A 20657-nucleotide genomic window follows, 5' to 3' on the forward strand; every position below is an offset into this window, starting at 1 on the left:
CATACTCTACACTCTTGTTGGATGATGAACACATTGCGTAGGATTACACGAACCCTCAATGCCGGAGTTAACAAGCTCCACAATTCAATGTTCATATTTAAGTAACCTTAGAGTGCATGAAAGATCAATTCGACTAACCAAGTACTAACATAGCATGCACACTGTCACCTTCATGCATATGTAGGAGGAATAGATCACATCAATACTATCATAGCAATAGTTAACTTCGCAATCTACAAGAGATCATGATCATAGCATAAACCAAGTACTAACACGGATGCACACACTGTCACCATTACATCGTGCAGGAGGAATAAAACTACTTTAATAACATTGCTAGAGTAGCACATAGATAAATTGTGATACAAATACATTGCAATCATAAAGAGATATAAATAAGCACCTCACTATGCCATTCATCAGTGAATAAGTATTCTGTGAAATATAGCCTAAGAGACCCACACGGTGCACACACTGTCACCTTTACACACGTGGGACAAGGAGTCTCCGGAGATCACATAAGTAAAACTCACTTGACTAGCATAATGACATCTAGATTACAAGCATCATCATATGAATCTCAATCATGTAAGGCAGCTCATGAGATTATTGTATTGAAGCACATAGGAGAGAGATGAACCACATAGCTACCGGTACAGCCCCGAGCCTCGATGGAGAACTACTCCCTCCTCATGGGAGCAGCAGCGGTGATGAAGATGGCGGTGGAGATGGCAGCGGTGTCGTTGGAGAAGCCTTCCGGGGGCACTTCCCCGTTCCGGCAGCGTGCCGGAACAGAGACTCCTGTCCCCCAGATCTTGGCTTCGCGATGGCGGCGGCTCTGGAAGGTTTCTGTGGGTTTCGTCGAACGTGATAGGGTTTTCGCGACGGAGGCTTTAAATAGGCGGAAAGGCGGCGCCAGAGGGTCGAAGGGGTGCCCACACCATAGGGTGGCGCGGCCCCCCCTGGCCGCGCCGGCCTATGGTCTGGGGGCCCAGTGCCCCCTCTCTGGCGGCTCTCGGGTGTTCTGGATGCTTCCGGGCAAAATAGGAACATGGGTGTTGATTTCGTCCGATTCCGAGAATATTTCGTTACTAGGATTTCTGAAACCAAAAACAGCAGAAAACAGGAACTGGCACTTCGGCATCTTGTTAATAGGTTAGTTCCAGAAAATGCACGAATATGACATAAAGTGTGCATAAAACATGTAGATAACATCAATAATGTGGCATGGAACATAAGAAATTATCGATACGTCGGAGACGTATCACTTTACAATATAGAACATGTTTACAACATACAAGAGATAATTCCTGAAGGAAAAGAAAAATCAATTATGACCTAGTACATTATCTATGGTCATCCGATTTGAAGTACGAGTACTGTGTTCAACATAGCTGCCCTTCTCGAAGAACTCAGAATCCATCCGAAGAAGTTCATCCATCATATCTTCGGCAACAGGGGTCACATGATCATCAATTTTACTGACATCCCTTTTCCTCTTCGCCATCTTGGCCAAGCACTTGGTAACAATTTGGCTCATATCAAACTTGGGATGGCAGATTTTGATCATCATCATAGCAAACCTGGCGCCAGCAGAGAGTTGCGCCCGAACAAATCCATGAATTTGAGGAGCATCTCGAAATTTCTCCATCAAATCAAGAAGAGTATCGGGTGCCTCGTTCCGAGGAAACATCGTCTTGTAAACCAGAGACAAGGTTCTAGTGCAGAAATCCAGGAAATCGCGAACTTGACAGACGCGGTCTTGAAATCTGACAATTTGTCGGGTCCGTTCTGGAGTGGCCCAGAACAGACAACCATGGTCAAGAGAAAGGTTAACGAGCAGGTTGGTCCTCGTGTTTACGCTTTCATCTTCAGCCGCAGCATCAAGAAAAGAACCTATTTGACGGCAGCACGAAAAACTCAAAAAAGGATACATCAGAAAGATAGAAGGAGTTTTGGTTCGAAATAAAATACCAGACATATCGGCAGCAGCTTCATTCATTAGTTCAAGCATGGAATTCTCTCGGGCAGTTTCCCTTTCAGCTTCAGAAACGGCGGCTTCCTTGGCAGCCATGGCCTCTTGAGCTTGTTGAAGTGCAATTTTTTCTTCTTCGGAGGCCTTGCGAGATTGTTCCATCATCACAAGTGTTTGCCTCTTTGCATACTGAAGCTGTTGCCGAAGTTCTTCCAAGTCTTGCGACAAATTTTCACTCGAGAAATTTTCACCAAATTCAGTATTAACAAGAACTTTCCTCGAGCGAGAAGAAGTAGGCAAAATATCGGAAGGAGCAGGAGTTGGAGTATAGTTATCAAATATCAACTGAAATTAAAAAGAGTCGACATCAATCATCAAGCAAAATAGAATTCCATTGATTTTCAGAATAATTACAAAGACATTACAATGGAGCTAGTGGGATAAGTGTCGCCAAAAGCTAGTTTGGCGACAACATCAAAAGGAAGAAAGAAAAAGAGGAAAAAAAGGGGAGGAAAGACAAGGTGGTCTACTGGACCTCCGGTTTGGATGAGCTTGGAGCCGGAGTTGGTTTGCACCCAAGATAAGCAAGGATCTTCTTTGAGTTTGGTTTCGCAGCCTTGATCAGCGACTGCCACCTCTTGGTATCCATTTCTTGCGTGTCGCCAACTTTAGTCCAGTCGATATTCTGTTGGCTATCGGCAACCAAGGCGATAGTACCCTCCACGCCAACCTTCAAACTTTCTTGGCGAAGTCTGAGCCCAAGGTTTTTGGGAGTGTTGAAGCACTTGGCGAGGGCAAGAAACGACGCAGGTTGCTCTTTCTTCGGGAAGAAGTAGGGATAAAGTTGCGACAACCCCGCTTCAGCTTCGGCAAGGCCGTCGCGTGCCTCATCTCCATGAATCTGAAGGAGAGAAAGCGCGTCAAGAAGGGGATCATTCTCGGGATCCGTAAGCTCATATTCTTGACCCGTCTTTCCTGCTAAGACAAAAATTTATCGATAAGTAAGCAAGATAGAAGAAGTTCAATGAAGTCAAAATAGTTCGGGCACTTACTGGCAAAACGACGGCTCTGCGACGCCAAGCGCTTGATAATCGCCTCTTCGCGAGCAGATTGTTCAGAAATCCGCTCGCTTAAAGACTTTTCCGCCTCATGAAGTCTCTTTCGAAGATCTTCGACGGAGGCGACCTCTGCCTTAGCCTTTTTGGCATCCGCTTCAGCCTCCTTCCGAGCTTTTTCACTTTGCTCCAGTTTGCGAGCAAGTGTGTCAGCACGATTTTTAGCTTCCGCAAGATCGGCTGAAAGAGCAGTCGGCAATATTGACTATGGCGACAAGAATTAAGAGGAAGGAAATGCAATTGAGAAAAAGATAGCAAGATAATACCTTTCAGCTGGTTCGAAAGATCACGGTACCCGACGAATTGGGTACCGAGTCGGAAAAACTCCTTCATCAAAGGCTACAGAAATCCAAAGAAAGAAAAGTCAAATATAGTACAGGAAAAATTCGATGGCAACAAGGGAAAAAGAGGTAACAAACAAAAGAGTAATGGATAGAACTTACGTCATTCAGTGAAGAAGTCGTGAAACCACCACTTAATTGGGTGGGTTCTTCGACTGATTCAATCCTGTCCCTCTTCGGTGAAGGGGCTCGGGGGCTTGCAGGAGGAGTTGGATGCTCAACGTTGTGTTGAGGAGGCGAAGTTTCCTCCACGTCAGGCTGAGCATCCGACACAACTAAAGTACGCGACGTGCTCGTTCAAGCAGCCACGTCAATAGGTGGATTTTCTTCCTCGTCATCACTGCAATAAAACGTCGACAATATAAGCAAAACGACGACAAGTATTTTGCAAGATAAACAACAAAGGGTAGTGACTTACGAGCTGACGAGTGCATCCAAAAAAGGGTCGAAAGCTTTCTTCCCTTCGGAAGGACCAGCTTCTTCGGCTTTGGAGGTGCCGGAATCTTCGACTTCATTCCTCTTCCTTTTGTTCTTTGGAGAAACAGTAGGAGGAGGAGAAGGTACTGAGGCAGTGCCCTCAGATTCAGTCTCTTTTTTCAGAGCATACCGCAGATTTTCGGGAAACTGCGGCTTCACTCTCAGGGCGAGAAGTACCCGGGTTGTCGTCGGTGACAACGGCCCGTTCTTCGACTTCCCCACCTTCAGGAAGGGGAGGAAGAGAAACAAGATCTGGATGGTTCTACAAAACAGAAGAATGTCGACAAGAAATTCATACGAAGGATGTCAACAAAAACAAAAAAAAGTAGTCGATAAAAAGTTCACACGAGAAATTACCTCAGGGAGAGGGTTGGTGGCGCTATACGGCTTTACGCGGCAAGCCGAGGGAACAGGATCTTTCTTGTTGAGGGAGGAGATTTTTCGGACAAGTTTTTCTAAGTCCTTGACCGGCAAATCCACTGACAAGCGATCCACATCTTCGTCACCAGCATACTTCCAGAGGAGATTTTTGCGAGCTTGCAGAGGCTGCACTCTAATCCTAAGGAAATACACCGTGATTTGGATACCCGATAATTCTAGGCCACGGGTATTCTGAAGCTCGCGGATGCGAGTCATCAGTGCCTCTGTCGCCGCCTTTTCTTCGGCTGTAGCCTCTGCATCCCAGGAACGTCGGCGACAGATTCTTTCGGCACCATCAAAAGGAGGAATATTGTCTTCAACAGACCCATGGTTTTCCTCGTGGATGTATAACCATTTTTTGCGCCACCCTTGAACTGAGTCAGGGAATTTGACATCAAAATATTCGACATCAGGGCGGACGCAGATAACGACGCCACCTATGTTATAGGCGACGTTGGCAGAGCCATTGTGGCGACAAAAGAAGAGACGCTTCCATAAAGCCCAGTTAGGCTGAACTCCAAGGAAGGACTCGCAGAGGGTGATAAAGATTGAGATGTGGAGTATGGAGTTGGGAGTGAGATGATGGAGTTGCAATTCGTACATGAAAAGCAACCCTCGAAGGAAATTGTGAATAGGGGCAGAGAGGCCGCGGATGAGATGATCAACGAAACTAACCCGATACTCCATTGGAGGGGTTGGGTAGCTTTCCTCGCTGGGGAAGCGCAGTGCGTCTGGCTTCTTGCTGATCCCCAGTTTCTTCAGCAGGTTGATGTCCTGGGAGGTGATATTGGATCTCTCCCACTCCGCGCTTCCAAGATCCGCGGCACCCATTGCGGATTCAGGGGTAGCGTGCCTGGTGAGTTTGCGCGGTGGCATCAACAATGGCGCAGTAGCACAGGGCGAGCGAGGCGGAGCTCAAAGAACTATGGGCGCAAAGAAAGATTTTCGCAAAGGGGAACAGAGGAGCGGCGCGAGCGAAAGTGTGGAATGAGGAAGACGATGACCTTAAATAAAGGTGTGCTGAATCGACGCACCGTCGGATGAAGAAATCGTGTGGTGGACAACGAACTCGTAACTAAAGGGTAAAATGGTATTTTTACTTCAATGGAACAGAATAGGCGTTACAGTACGTGCGCCAGGAAAAGCGGAGGACGTGTGTCCCCCACTTGCACGACGTGTCGACGTGGTGGGACCTTTGGCCCCGCAAGGCAGAGACAGCAGTACTCGAGTTTCTTGGATACAAAGATCGTGGCTATCGTCAGTATTGAGGTCACTTTGACCAAGGGGAAAATCTCGACAAGTATGAAATAAGAAGATCGGCGGCAAGAAAATTTATCTATTACTACGGGAGCCTTTGATCAAATACAATTTTTTGTCCAAATGCTCGGGGGCTACTTTGGAAAAAAGTAAACTTCGGGTATGACAATATAAAAATTGCGGGAGCCTATGATCAAACGCAAGCATTTGTTCATAGCATCGGGGGCTACTCCCATCGGGAGCGCTGTAAATATAAAGAAGCTCGAGAAGGAGCGACAATATAGTGGCATAATGTGTGGAGCCTACAACCAAGACCAAGTCCTTGGTTGTAGCCTCGGGGGCTACTCACATCGGGAACGCTGTTCGCGTGCCCGATGAAATTATAAAAGAAGAAAGAGAAAAAGAAGAAGAAAAAGGGAGCACATTTCGAGTTATGTAAATAACTCTACATATACTCCCATCGGGAGAGCAATATAAGTCATCCGTTGACTCAATAAAATGTGCTATTCCAATAGCCGAATAAGCACTCGACAATATATTCTCAGAACGCCAAAGTTGCGAATAATTTCTGAATGCCGCAAAACTTGGCGAAGGTAAGACCCCAGATCCGTTCTGTGTGGCGTGGCGCCGTCTCTGACGTCGGTTTGCTACTTTTTTCCGTATCAACAGATACGAAGAAAAATCCTAACGGACGCGTTAGGTACCCGATAAATATGACTGGGACTCGGCAGAATGGTAAGACCTTAAGCGGCACCTGTCGAAGTTTACACCAGTATCCCGAGATCATGTCCAGGGACGTGATCTTGAAGTAGCTTTTTGCGGATTGCCACTAGAGCAGTTAACTAGTACCTGATCCGTCAGATGAACTAGCCCCAACTACCATTATCCCTGTACAATATAGAAATCTGTGTGCAAAGATATGTGGTAAAGTTCAAAGATATTGAGTAAATATAAAGGTGGAGATTTTCCTTGACTCTACGATTCAAACAAAATCTCGGGGGCTACTGACATAGGCATCCCCAATGGGCCTGCCGAAGATAGCACCCGGGGTCTACTGAAGGCCCACGTATCGAAGAATATAAAGTTCGGAAGCCCAAGATGGTGATAAGGAAAGCTAGAGTTGTAATAGGAAGTGTAATTTGTAATCTTTCGGGACGGGTTAGAAACCCTCCCGGACTCTGTAAACTTGTGTACTACGAATCCCTCGGCTCCGCCTCCTATATAAGGGGGAGTCGAGGGACAAAGAAAGGATCGAATCATTGTTTCTCAAACCCTAGCTTTTACATCGTCGAGTACTTTTCGGCTGAAACCTTCGAGATCTACTTGCCCTCTAGATCCAACGAAACCCTAGTCTACTACTTGTAGGCATTGACAAGTTAATCCTTTGTCAGTCACTGGGTACATCAACCATCGAAGTTGTAAGAACAATTTGTGAAATGTCCAACACAGCTGAGGAAATAGCAGAACACACCACTTGTTGGTGCTTCTTTTGCAAAGAACCACAACAATGGTTTGTTGTTGCAAGGAACACCACATTTTGCTTTAATTTTTTGCATAGAACACATAAAAGTAATTAAGTAGCTTAATGGTCAGTTAGGCTTACTGTTACGCAGGCAATTCCTCTCGGTGTGCATTGTCAGTTTGGACCGGCCCAACTGCCATTTTTTTGTTTTGTTTCCAATTTTCCTTTTTATGTTTATTTTTTCTAATTTTCAAAATCAGAATATTTTTTAAAAATTGCATATTTTTAAAAGCCAATCAATTTTTAAACAATTTTTTTATAATAGTCAACTATTTTATAAAACACTATGAACTACCCATGCATATTATCAACACATACTACCTCCATCCCAATGCTTATGCCATCCTTTCTCATTAAATGGTGACAAAATACCTCGGGCAGTCATCGGGTCGTCGCTGCTGTCGATGAGGTGATGTTGTCATTGCCTATTCGACGGTACCTCGGAGGAGGGATCCTCATGGAGGGGGAAGAAGTAGGGGCCATGGGACGGAGAGTCCTCAAAATGGTGGTACGCGATTTACCGAGCTTCGGAACACACCATCATCTGTGGGCCACCCGGGCTTGCAGCAGCAGAGACGCGCGGGTTCAGGCGACAGGACCCTCACGGTCCTAAAGCAGGAGGTGAAGGAGGAGCAAGAGGACGATGCGGAGGCTACGAAGGTATTGGAGTACCTTTGGACGGCAGCGCCTCATCGTCGGCAGTGACGACTCCGAAGACTGCCCGATGTACTTTGTTTACCATGCATCTAATGAGAAAGGGTGGCGTAAGCCTTGGGATGGAGGTAGTATGTGTTGATAAAATGCATTTGTAGTTCATAGTGTTTTATAAAATAGTTGACTATTTCAAAATTTAAGTTTAAAAAATGGTTGGATTTTAAAAATATGTAATTTCTAAAAATATTTTGATTTTTAAAATTATAAAAAATAAACATAAAAAAGAAAAATCTAAAACGAAACAAAAAAATGGCAGTTGGGCTGGTCCAAACTGACGATGCGGTAGAACGAGAAGAATTACCCGCGTAACAGTAAGCCTGACTAACGAATTGACCATCAAACTGCTTAATTACTTTTATGTGTTCTATGCAAAGAATTAATGTAAAATATGGTGTTCCTTGCAACAATAAACCATGGTTGTGGTTCTTTGCAAAAGAAGCACCAACAGGTGGTGTGATCTGCTATTTCCTCAACACAGCTAGGGTGCTATAAAATGTTGGGCCTAGGCCCAAATTAATGATTAGTTGCTCAGTTCGGTCCGTTCGGTTCTGTTCAGCTGGTGGGTTTTGAACCCGAATTCTAACAAATTTACTTCGATTTTTTCAAATTAACAAATTTAATTCGATTAGTATTACTAAACCGAAAAAATAGCTGGTAATGAAAAAATTGAGATTTGGTTAGTTTGGCTTGGGCTTTCGGTTACTCAGTTTCACGGTGTATATGCCTGCACCGCAAGTACACCTGGGCATTCTTCGGGCCGGGCCAGGCCCGAAAAAGCCTGAACCTAAATTCTCAGGCCCGAGCCCGGCCCCGACCTTCGGGCTTAGAAATCAGGCCCGAACCTGACCCGAACAGAGAAAAACCCGGCCCGACCCGACAAGCCCGGCCCGAACTAGGCGTAAATCCCATTTTCTGCAAGCCTGAGCCCGGCCCGGCCTAACGTTCGGGCTCCGAAATGAGGCCCGAACCCGGCCCGACATGCAATCCCGGCCCGGCCCGGCCCGGGATTTTCGGGCCGGGCTGTCCGGGTCGGGCTGCCCATGCCCAGCTGTAACCGCAAGCGACTGAGGGCATATCCAGCGGCGTGACGCAAATGGACGTTAAGCGACCGTTTGCGTCCGCTGTAACCGAAAATGCGTCTGGGCCCTCCTACAGCGGGGCGACGCATAGTGACCGGACCGTCCGCAGCAACGCAAACCTGGCCCAAATATGCGTCTCGGATGCGTCTCTGCGGACGATGCGCGGACGCGGAAAGTGTCCGCTCGCGTCTGGCGGACGTTTCGTCGGGTCCCCCTAGCAGCGACCCTGCGTCGATGCGTCTTCTCAGGCGCGCCAGCGACTGGCGCCGCTTCGTCGCTTTGGCAGTCTGCGCCATGTTAATGGCGATGCCTCGGCTGCCGAACGGCCGCCGCCCAACTCCGCCAACGAAGTTAATTGCGACGCCACGCGTCCCGCGACCGTCTCCTACCTCCGGCCTATATAAAGCGGACGCATGTTCTTCTTCCTCATCCACTCCTCCAAGCAAATCCTAGCCGCCACAAGCTCCACCGTAGCGCCGCCTAGCTCTTCCTGCGACGCAGCGAGGCCCGCGAGGAAGTCCATGGCGGGACCTGGTGGCCAGCGAGGCGGTCGAGGCCGCGGGCCTGGGCGCCCCCTGGGCCGTGGCCGGGGCAGGGCCCGCCGTGGTGGAGCAGCTACGACACCACGATCGCCATCGCCTGCGCCCTCCTTGTCTTCGCAGGAGGACCTCCGCATCGACGATGGTCCACTCGGCATCAAGCGGCTCCCGGACAAGTTCACCGAGTTCGTCGATGGCGTCGAGCCGGCGCAGTTGCAGCTACGAGAGGTCAGCTGCAACTTCTGCCGGAGGAATGTCGAGTTATTGTTCGACGGGCAGTGCAAGATGTACCTGCACACGGGGTGGGACAAGTTCGCCCGCGACCTCGAGCTCGTGCCCGGCTGCCAGCTCACCTTCCTCTACGAGGTTGATCGATGGCGAGTGTTCGATGACACAGGCACACAGCGTGCCTCAAGCACTACCACACCGGCGAATCCGGCTCAGACACCGATAGTTAGAAATTAGAGTGTTCTTTCTTTGCAGCGAATATGGCTAGGAGCCAATTGAAGCCGCTAGTGGAGGTTTCTGGATGTTCTTCCTCGAAAGAACCAACAGGGCCACCGTCACCAGCTGGATTTTCCAGTTTGGGTGACTGGGTGTGCCCTCGAATGTTCTTTCTTGGCAGTGAACATACGGAAATCAACACAACTGGTTTTTTTTTTAATGTTTTATTTGCGTCAATAACTATGTATTGGTTTGTGTAAACCATGTTCCAAACTATGTATTAGTTTGTGTAAAATCATATTCCAGTATATAATATTTGGAACTATGTTTAAATGGAGAAGAGAAAAAAACAAATAGAAAATGTCTCGCCCCGCTGGAGCCACCCAGACGTAAACGGACGCGTGGACAATAATGATCATTTTAGCATTCACGGCGCGACGTAAACGGCCACGCGCGGATAATAAAATGTCCTAAGATACCCTGAGCACGGAAAACCCGCATGTCTGTTCTCATTTGACTGCTAACATGATGTAGTCAGCTGCCCCTACGCTCACGACACCTACACTTACGAAATTTCACAGGTACCTACTGAAATCCATTCAGGATGCAGCTAGGTGATTAATCCAGCAAACATCGTTCGTGCCAACGTACAAATTCTGTACCAAAACCACCAGATATCCGGTGCCGACCGAGCTGCTCAAATCATTTCACACCGTCAGAAAGAAACGGACAACGACACCGCGAGTTTGGCCGAGCTAATTTGCCCGTCGCCGTCGAGGGAAACCATGGCTTGCACGCCAGAAGTAGCTTCCGTTTCTACTACTGCCGATCGACGACACGCGCGTAGCAGGAGCCAAGAGGTGTACTGGGTAGGAAGGAAAACCTAGTCGGGAGCCGTCAATGGACGCAGACGGATCGATTGACAGACGGCCACGAGACTATCTGGACATGCGGATCCTGTAGCTACAGATAAGTGAGCACCGCTATTCCATCGAACAGTTCATGGCCAATTTTTTTTAACGGGACTCCGGCAGGCTTACGCCGGCCTGAACCCTGTAACCAAGAGCAACCAAAGTACAGCGGTTCTGTTAGAAGGAGTAGATGGAAAAGAAGCTAGCTAAAACAGAGGTTTAAGGGAGATCATAGTTGATACACCAATTATCGAGAAGGGATGCCCAAGCATAAGTGGTATAGCGAAATGCCCATAGGCGTCTTCGCAAAAAAAATGCCCATAGGCGAACGTCTTCAACGCAACGTCAAGAAACAGCCATAATAGGTTCATCTATGTTGTCGAAGACCTTGGCGTTCCTCCTTTTCCGAATGCTCCAGGAAATGACAGTGTGGATGGTGGCCTGAACGTGGTTGTTGCAGCGCGAGAGGATGAACTCGTCGAAGCGGAGGGCAGAGGGATCAACGATGTCGAGGTGAAAAAAACTGCAAACCTCACGAGCTCGGGGAAAGGCGAGTAGCATGTGGTCAACGTCCTCATCGAGGGAGCAAGAGGGGCAAGTAGCAGCGAAACCGTCTCGCGTTGGTGGGGAGGCGATGCCGTCGCGCCAGCCAACAGAAAATCTTGCACTTCAAAGGGGCAACACTCCTCCAAAACTTAGGTCGCTAGCTCATCAATGTGCAGATGCGTGAAAAAATTGGAGTAGAAATCTTTGTTTGAAAACATTTTGTTAGTGAGATAGCCATAGAGCCAAGTTCAGAGGTCAGAGCAAGGAAGTCCGCCGAGGTAGTAGTGGAGAGGCGAGGCCCAAGGTTGGAACGGAGCCCCAAGGTGAGAGTCATAGAGACACAAGCATTCGAGCGGATGGAGTGGGAGAAGAGGGCCCGGAAACGCTCATGGAGGGGAGAGGTTCCAAGCCAATGATCGAACTAAAAAATGGAGGAAAGACCATTGCCAACATAAACCTTAGAAATCATCTGGAAGGATTGTAGCCCAACGATGATATCTTTCAGACAAGAGTATCAAGGTAGTGACAGTCGCGTAGATGCCGGGAGCTAGACCACCCATACCTGCAGTGGAACCAACGGGCCTAGGGGGAAGAGGAGTCATAATGAAGCTTAGTGAGGAACTTTCCCAGGAGGGCAACATTTTGGGCAGGTAGGGAGAGGATGCCTAAGCCACCAAATTTTTTGGGACACATACATCCTCCCAAGCAACTTTACATTGACCACCGTTACAGGATTGATTCTTTGTCGGCCCAGAGGAAAGCGCGATGTCTTTTATCAATTGCCTCAATAACACTAGCTGGGAGGATTTCTTGGGACTTTGGACCATCGGCTTGTACAGTTTCGCTTTATCTTTAATATAAAATTTACACCGTAGGGGCTTCCCCTACGGTAATGTTGCTCAAAAAAAAAACACTAGCTGGGAGGAGGCCATCTCCCATAGCGTGAGTGATAATTGCAGTGAGGCCAGAGTTGACAAGGAGAAGATGACCCCCAATGGGAAGGGATCGGCCATGCCACCCAGATAGGCGCATATCGCATTTGGACATAATTGGGTTGAAGTGCACGATGCAGAGCTTGTGGATAGAAAGCGGAGGGCCAAGATAGGTCTGGGGAAAGGAAGAGATATTGCAACTAAAGAAAGTGGCCATTTCGGCGGCGATGTTCTGGTTAGTTTTTATTGGGACAAAAGTGCTTTTGTGTAAGTTAATGGCCGGTGAGGCTAGTGGGGGAAGAGAATTCGTCCAAGATTCTTTTAAGATTAGCCACATGTTGCGGGATAGCGTGGACAATGATAAGTGTGTCATCCGTGTATTGGAGGATAGCACACGGTAGGTCATCGACAAGGGGGTGAAGAAGAAGACCATCTCGAGAGGCCTCCGAAAGAATCTGCAGAAGAAAATCAGCAACAATATTGAAAAGAAGGGGGGAGAGGGCCCCCCTGTCGAATACCTCTCCGACATTGGATCCACCTCCCAGGGATGCCATTGAGGAGGACGACATTGGATCCTTTTTTCGCTTGTTTCATTAAGGGCCTTAGTCCATGTACAATTTTAGATGTAGGACCCTTTTTATTGTGTCATTGGGGAAGCATGGGCGTGTCAGGGTGTTGATTATTCAGCTGGTGGGCTACCTGGGCCGGGACACTACATAGCGATATATATCTATCAGTTGCTGTCATCACTGATAGTGACTATCATGCTATAAGTACCTTGCATATCATAAAGATGAAAAATTGTCATAGTTTCATGCAAGTGCACTCAGGAGCTCAAAGTCATATATAATGATTCGGAATAACAAGCTCATGAGCATGATTACCTAATCCTACCTTGTATGGTCAGGATACAGTAACTTGGTAAAACAAAATCCAATCTCGTAGTTTCGAAAATTTATGAAAAAGACAAGTCGAGGAAATAAAAAGAAAAGGCTTTATAAATACTCACATATCTATTTCTAAAAAAAATATAGAAAATGAGTTGAATATGTAATAATCATATAGAAAAAGGCCACAAATGGCTACAACTCCACTCAACACCACACGATACACGGTTTACAACATGAACCTAATACACACGACTACTAAGGCTCGCCTTGCACTGTTACCCACCAAGATTGGCGAAAGGGCGGGGCACAAAGTCCCGAACCACGTCATTCCCGAAGATGGAGACCTTAGTAGAAACACCAGGAACACCCGGATCAACATACTACACACTCATAAGTGCCTAGAGGAAGTCGGCGAGTGGATGGCAGGATCCGATCGACCAGTCCAGAGGAAGTCGTGGACCAAGAAACACCAACCACGGTGTACATTGCGCCTCGGGGGCTCAAGCTCCGAGCAGTTATCTGATATAGGTCTATTTGCTATGATACCATGATGTAATTTCTATTTATTGCGAGCAGTTCTATTAAGAAAAGTATGTTGTTGATTTTTTTGAAAAGTACTTAGGTACTGTAATACACCTTTAAGAGAGTTCAAGCTCATGAGCTAAGCATCGAGGATGCATATAATTAATAAGCAGAAAAAGGACATTGCCAAATCTGGTGGAGAATTTTAAAAATTACAAAAAAGTAAGTGTTGATAAGCAAGATCTCAGGTCAATACCCAAATGTGAATACCCTGTTGTGTTTTCTTATCCGTTTGAATCAGAACTTACACGTTTGTTCTGACGATAATGGAACCGGCCGGTTCTGTTTTTTGGGGTTGTGCGGAAAGTTTTGGCAAGGAAAGAGACATTGGATACCCACCTACACCTGTGCCGCACCGCACACAGCTCGATCGGCGAAAATGACAATACAAAAGTATCTCTAAACTCTAATGGACTCACTTTAAGTAAAAACACAACAGCTTAACTACCTTGAAACTTTTAAGGAGTGTTATCTTTGGTTAAAATTGTGGGTGTGTACGAAAGAAAATTCACACCCTGACAGGGATTTTTAGCTTCCAAAGTTATCTGGACATGGCGTAGATCGTCGAATTCGTCCTGGCTGTGCAGGACAAGGACGCAGGGCGACGGAAGTCTCACGTGGAACGTAGCGGGAAGGAAGAGCCGTGACGCGTGTCCTCATGCAACCTCGTCTCGTTCTGAGAGATTTTTTATCCAGGCATCGAGCGATCGAACGAGCGAGCTCTGTGCGCCAACCAAACCACCAGACATGACGACGCTTCTTCCTCCCGCCACACTGTCACGGCCCTCCCTCCTCTCGATCTCGCCCGCCGTCGCTCCTCGGCGCAAGAACTCGGCGGCGACTCCGGCGCGTGGCGTCCGATGGCAGGGTGTCGTTGGGATCGACAGCAGCAGGTGCCGGCGTCGGCGGCAAGGGAGGTGCCGGGCGGCGGTGGTGGAGGGGGAGACCGGCACGCAGGAGGACGGCGTGCTGTTCCCCAAGGAGGTGGCGGCGGACGGTGCCGCCAAGTACGACTGGCAGGAGGAGTGGTACCCGCTGTACCTCACCAAGGAGGTTCCCGACGACGCGGCGCTCCCGCTCACCGTGTACGACCGGCAGCTCGTCCTCTACCGCGACGCCGACGGCGTGCTCCGATGCCACGAGGACCGATGCCCGCACAGGTGCCTGCAACCATCTCTCTCGCTGATCTGAAAATTCTTGATCATTTACTCTAGTCTTCAGTTCAGTCGGTCAGTGATCGTGTTGTCATTGCTGGCACGGCAGATGTCTGTCTTGACAAGTGTACAGTACCTATTCATCTCGTTTCATCACTAAATAACCCAAATTCTTGCATCGAAATTTAGAAATCCATCTTCATATGTTCAGATCAAACCTCCATGATGAACAATTAAGATTACATAGATGCTCCAACTCACACGATCCAAACATTCATGCTCGACCGTCAGGTTAGCCAAGCTGTCGGAAGGCCAGCTCGTCGACGGCAAGCTGGAGTGCCTCTACCACGGGTGGCAGTTCGACGGGCAGGGCAAGTGCGTCAAGATCCCACAGGTCTCCCTCCCCTGCATATCCTGCAACTTTCACCCCATTGTTTCATGGAGCACGTCTGAGAAAAAAACCATGAATCGTGTGTGCATGCAGCTGCCTGATGGCGCCAAGATCCCGCGCAACGCGTGCGCGCGCAACTACGAGGTGCGGGACTCGCAGGGCGTGGTGTGGGTGTGGATGTCGCCGTCGAGCCCGCCGGACGCCAAGAAGCTGCCGTTCTTCGAGCCGTACTCCCGGCCGGGGTTCACGGACCTCTCCACCGTCCACGAGCTGCCCTACGACCACTCCATCCTGCTGGAGAACCTCATGGACCCGGCGCACGTGCCCATCTCGCACGACCGCACCGACTGGACGGCCAAGCGGGAGGACGCGCAGCCGCTGGCCTTCGACGTCGCCGAGCGCACGGCCCGCGGCTTCGCGGGCCACTGGTGGCGCGCGGGGTCCCCGCACCTCCGCAACGCGCTCCGGTTCGAGGCGCCCTGCGTGCTCACCAACACGCTCGAGTACACGGACAAGGACGGCAAGGAGCAGTGCTTCTCGGCGCACTTCCTGTGCCGGCCGGCGGGGCAGGGCAAGTCGATGCTGGTTGTGCGGTTCGGGTCCACGGCGACCTCGCCGCTGCTGAAGGTGGTGCCCAAGTGGTACCTGCACCAGAACGCGGGCAAGGTGTTCGAGCAGGACATGGGGTTCCTGTCCTCGCAGAACGAGGTGCTCATGAGGGAGAAGGTGCCCACCAAGGAGCTGTACCTCAACCTCCGGTCGTCCGACACCTGGGTGGCGGAGTACCGGCGGTGGATGGACAGGGCCGGCCACGGCATGCCCTACTACTTCGGCCACAGCACGCTGAAGACGCCGGCGTTGCCGGCCGTCGTGGAGCAGGCGCCGGCGGGGGCCGTGGCGGGGATCTCCGCGTCGTTCCCGGCCAAGGGCGGGCTCGGCACGCCGCACGCGCCCAACCCGACCAACAGGTACTTCCGGCACGTCGTGCACTGCAAGGGCTGCAGGGGCACCGTCAACAAGTACACCGCGTTGAAGAACGCCTTTGTCGTCCTCGCCGCGGTGGCGGCGGCAGCGGCCGTCCTGGCGGCGACCAGGCAGTGGAAGGCCGTCTTGCTGGCGTCCGCCGCCGTGCTCGCTGCGGCGTCGTACGCGTGTGGCTCCGTGGTTTCTTTGATCACAACCAATTTCATTAGGACACACAGAAGGCTGTGATGAGATTAAACATGACGTTCATTAGCATATGCTAGTCTGTAGGAATAATTCTTCACTTTAGCCACTGTATATTTGTATCCGAGCTTATATGTTCCGGGTTGAATAAAAAAATCGTATGCTCTCGGAGATTAAACTCGACGTTCAGTATATTCTAGCCTGGTAGGAGTAATTCTTCATTTTAGCCCATGTATATGTGTATCTAATTATATACAAGTAACATTCTGCTATGGAAACTTAATGTAGCAACAGCCAATAAGATGGACAGAATTTCAACTACTCAAGACAATCATCATCTTCAAAGAATATATGTGTAGGAATCAACAGCCAGTTTTGTTTTTGGCATGTGAAATCATGATACAGAAATGTAGACAAGCTTTCATTGGTTGCCTCCTGTCATAGTGAAACACAAAATGCAAGATATCAACCGAACAGAGGACTTCAATATATATACAATCAAAGACCGTTTCTTCACAGTTCAAATACTGGCACAATGCCTGATGTCACACATTTTATGCAGACCAGACTCGACAACCTTACACAAACACCAACACAGGCTCCTCACCATGGGTTTGCTCACACAATAATACGGATACAGATGGTCAACTTAGCTATGACAGCCGACACGTTTGATAAGTAGGTGCTCCAAACAGATGATGCACCCTCAGCAAGTAAAGATGTCAGCCTAGAATTCCCTATCAGGGAAGAGCAGGGGAGCGATGAGAGACCAGATGAACAGGCCAGCCGTTGCCCACTGGGTTGCCATCCTGACATAGACAGATGGCCACCCAACATCAACAAGCTTCCCGCTCTCGCCAACTGAGGTAGACCAGCCAGTCAAGAGCATCGCCGAGTACATGCTTGCCAGGGAGAAAATGAGGTGGAAGAATGAGTAGGAGTATGTCACAGGCTTTGCCACCTCCTTGGTATCCTCCTCATCTGCCTTGCTGAAGGGGAGCAATGGCTTGTCGCCACCTGAAAAGAATGTCAAGAAGTTTAGCAACACACACTACATAATAATTAGTTTAGTTGCCAGAGAAGGCAAGCTAACCGGCACGTGGTGAATCTGGTGCTGAGAGCACAGTTGCAGAAGAGCCAGCGCGAACAGCGGAATAGACCACAGATAGGATGGTGGTACACAGTCCCAACGTAAGGCTACTGGTTGACATAGCTTTGGAGTGGTTGTGAAGCCCGTTGCACTCATAGTCCCTTGGCTCACTGGAGAGTCCACTGTAGCACAGGTAGGTGCAGTAGAGGCCGATTACTGATGCAGGCAACAGGCTTCCATTGATCTGGCAAAGTCATAAACCAAAATTTCATCTTTTATAGAAGCAAAAAAGCTAATCCCATGAACATGCAATAGCATCGATAACTGGTGTCACAGCTTCAAGTTAGGTTGTAAAACAATCATATCATCTGAACTCTCCATGGTATAACCAGGAGAAGATTCTGGATGAACCGAACACTAAAACAACTAAGTTGTAAGACAAAAAATTACGACAGAATACCTTTGGGTGGAGTGCAACAATGGCGAACAAAAACACAAGAATCAATGTGGAGACAATGAAGAACATATTGAGTCCGCAGTCCTGTCCTGATGGAGTGAACCAGTGAAAGAGTAGGCCAGAGAAAGAGAACGAGGCAATATAACAAACAACCGAAACAACCAACAGAGCCATGTACCTGCAGCGATGAACATGAAGTAAATAAGAGCATATCTTGAGAGAACAAAACAGAACTCTAGACATACTAATGAAGCCCAACTAAAGTAAGTGCAAAGACAAACTACTGACCAGAACTGTTCATCCTTAGCGACCCAGTTCTCATTCCATCCATGAACGAAGTCCAACAAAAGAACAACCTGGACAAGAAGGAACAGTCCAGATCCGAACTTGGATATCGATTCTGCAAAAATATATAACTAGAGTAAGCATCACCAACTTCGTCATGATGACCATGCAGCTTCATTAAATCCAAATATCACATATCTAACAATAGTATAAAACAAATTGACGGTATAAATTGTCAAGAAACAGGAAAGAGTATCACTAGTCTGATGGTTAGGGAATTCTATAGCGCAAGGAAAGACAACAGCTAGATTAAACTATAGACCAGCAAACAACTATCATTTATAAAGGAAATAATTTTCCAAAATGTGAAGGTTTCCCGATTCAGGGTTCGTTTACAAGATAAAAAAAGCAGCCACACATATGCTACAAACAAGTGCGGGAGCAAATGCTATTCCGAAATGTAGTTGGCTCGCATCTAGCTAATTCAAGTATGTGGAAGTACAAACATCCTTGAGACAAATATAAATGCAGCAGTGTCAACATTTATTAGACAATTTCCTAATTCAGAAGAAATCTGGCCAACACTGAGAGTAATTATCATATACGTTTATCAACGATTGCTTAATTTAATATAGAATACGCCACTCCAACCATGTGTGTCTCAGGATATGCCATAATTTCTGGAAAACCTACTTTATGCCTTCATAGCTCAGAACAGATGTTGCTCAATTTGGTCTGCACATTAGTTACTATACATCTTAAAATATCTTTTTGATTAAGTGATCTCCATCTTCTCATATTAATACTTGGTTCAGGAAGTGTCTTAGGAAACCCTTTCCGCTCATTTTTTTAGTGCATGCCTCTCCTATGGTATTATTATTTGCAAGTGTACCAAGTCCTTTTTAGGTGATCAGTGGCATCCTTAAATTAAACATCATCCTAGCATCTCCACGATCATGTTAATCATATGCAACAGCTATCAGACGGGCTATATACGTACAATCAGCTGCATCCTGCTCCTGCAGGTGAAAGTACAATCGGCTTCATCTGGGTGATTTGTGGTGCCTGTCAATCAAATGGCATTTTCTAGTATCTATCTCGACGATTATGTCTTACCACGTGCAGTGGGCATCAAACAGGTATACACAGTCAGCTGCGGCGTGCAGGCGAAAAAAAAATAGCTCACCGTAGAAGCTGACTACCCCGTTGGGCACGAAGAACATGAGGAAGACGATGAGGACCCAGCAGAAGACCTTGGCCATCCAGCCGCCGTGGTGTACCTTGTCGCGCGGGTCCTTCTGGTCCTTGATGCCCGCCATGATGAGGGCGAGGATGGTGAAGAAGAGGAAGTTGCCGAGGCTGACCCTGAGCACGGCGTCCGTCTCGAACCACTCGCGGTCCGGCGTCTTGCTGAAGTGGTTGATCCCTGCAAAGCGGCACGGTCAAACCGGGCGGGCGAAATCGAATCCCGCGGAAGGAAGAGGAGGTTGAGGGGGTTAGGTTTAGGGGGCGTGCGTACATGGGATGGACTGGAGGAGCGGCGCGGCGACCTCGCGGAGCACCCAGGATGCGAGGAGGGAGAGCGCGAAGAGGCCGCAGTAGGCGATCCGGGCGGAGCGGCGGCCGATGCTGCCGACGGCGGTCCGGCAGGCCTCGCACGCGCAGGCGGCGCAGCAGGACGCCAGGCACGACGCTGCCCACATGGTGGCGGCTCCGGCGGCGGTCGATCAGGTCGAATCGATCGGGAACGGGGAGAGGATGAGGACGCTTCTGGGTTCGATTTGGGGATTTCTGGTGGTGGAGAACGCGTGTTGGGGAGGGGACGGCAAAGGAGAGGAGAGGAAAGGAGGAGGTGGATTCGGTGCCGGGCCGGTGGGGTTGGAGTTGGACCGGATAAAGGAGACCGGGTCAGATAAATATATTCTGGACAACTTCACCAACGTTTTATTTAGCGGGAAACCATATACGACCATGGTTTCTTCATCTTCATACTTCATACATACAAATTGTAGTTTGCGACACCTAAGTTTGACTCGACGTTAGTCGTTAGTATGGGAATCCCCTCCCCGGCTATCGATCGTTCAAGCAATCACTTTCTCTGACGTGAAAGCGCTCGTGGAGCTGAGTCAATTCTCTTTTTATCATGTAGTGTTTTAATTGCGTTCACACGTGTTCACACTAACTGTATTACTACTTTGCAAGTTGCATGCAGCCAACAGCGTTCACACTGCATGCATGCACATGTACAGAGCATCTCATTTATTTGCATTTAATGAGCCAACTTTTCAGTACGCTTTCATAAGTTGTTGCATGCATACACATATCATCTCACTCTTTTTTCTTCGGCACGAGGCATGCTCTCAATTCTC

General features: G+C 48.5%; 2 protein-coding genes across 2 annotated transcripts; one reads left to right on the forward strand and one right to left on the reverse strand.

The window, feature by feature from the left end:
* The first annotated feature begins 14439 nt into the window (after nucleotides 1-14439).
* LOC127305592 (protein TIC 55, chloroplastic) lies at nucleotides 14440-16648 on the forward strand. The gene is made up of 3 exons (XM_051336090.2): nucleotides 14440-14904; nucleotides 15190-15292; nucleotides 15383-16648. The coding sequence occupies exons 1-3, from the start codon at nucleotides 14492-14494 to the stop codon at nucleotides 16499-16501; spliced, it is 1635 nt and encodes a 544-aa protein (XP_051192050.1). The 5' UTR covers nucleotides 14440-14491; the 3' UTR covers nucleotides 16502-16648.
* A 273-nt stretch (nucleotides 16649-16921) lies between these two features.
* LOC127305593 (uncharacterized) lies at nucleotides 16922-20134 on the reverse strand. The gene is made up of 6 exons (XM_051336091.2): nucleotides 19808-20134; nucleotides 19475-19714; nucleotides 18292-18403; nucleotides 18007-18181; nucleotides 17550-17790; nucleotides 16922-17473 (listed from the first exon to the last, which is right to left on the reverse strand). The coding sequence occupies exons 1-6, from the start codon at nucleotides 19989-19991 to the stop codon at nucleotides 17184-17186; spliced, it is 1242 nt and encodes a 413-aa protein (XP_051192051.1). The 5' UTR covers nucleotides 19992-20134; the 3' UTR covers nucleotides 16922-17183.
* Nucleotides 20135-20657: the final 523 nt, after the last annotated feature.

Source organism: Lolium perenne, chromosome 6, assembly GCF_019359855.2.
Source record: "Lolium perenne isolate Kyuss_39 chromosome 6, Kyuss_2.0, whole genome shotgun sequence".
NCBI lineage: Eukaryota > Viridiplantae > Streptophyta > Magnoliopsida > Poales > Poaceae > Lolium > Lolium perenne.

Bases quoted from the DNA above. Each gene is read 5' to 3' on its own strand.
- LOC127305592 (XM_051336090.2), top strand. From the start codon at position 14,492: ATGACGACGCTTCTTCCTCCCGCCACACTGTCACGGCCCTCCCTCCTC. The intron at 14,905-15,189 runs GTGCCTGCAACC...CTCGACCGTCAG, and splicing joins GAGGACCGATGCCCGCACAG to GTTAGCCAAGCTGTCGGAAG. The intron at 15,293-15,382 runs GTCTCCCTCCCC...GTGTGCATGCAG, and splicing joins AGTGCGTCAAGATCCCACAG to CTGCCTGATGGCGCCAAGAT.
- LOC127305593 (XM_051336091.2), bottom strand. From the start codon at position 19,991: ATGTGGGCAGCGTCGTGCCTGGCGTCCTGCTGCGCCGCCTGCGCGTGC. The intron at 17,791-18,006 runs GTATTCTGTCGT...TGACTTTGCCAG, and splicing joins TTGTTGCACTCCACCCAAAG to ATCAATGGAAGCCTGTTGCC. The intron at 17,474-17,549 runs GTTAGCTTGCCT...CATTCTTTTCAG, and splicing joins ACCAGATTCACCACGTGCCG to GTGGCGACAAGCCATTGCTC.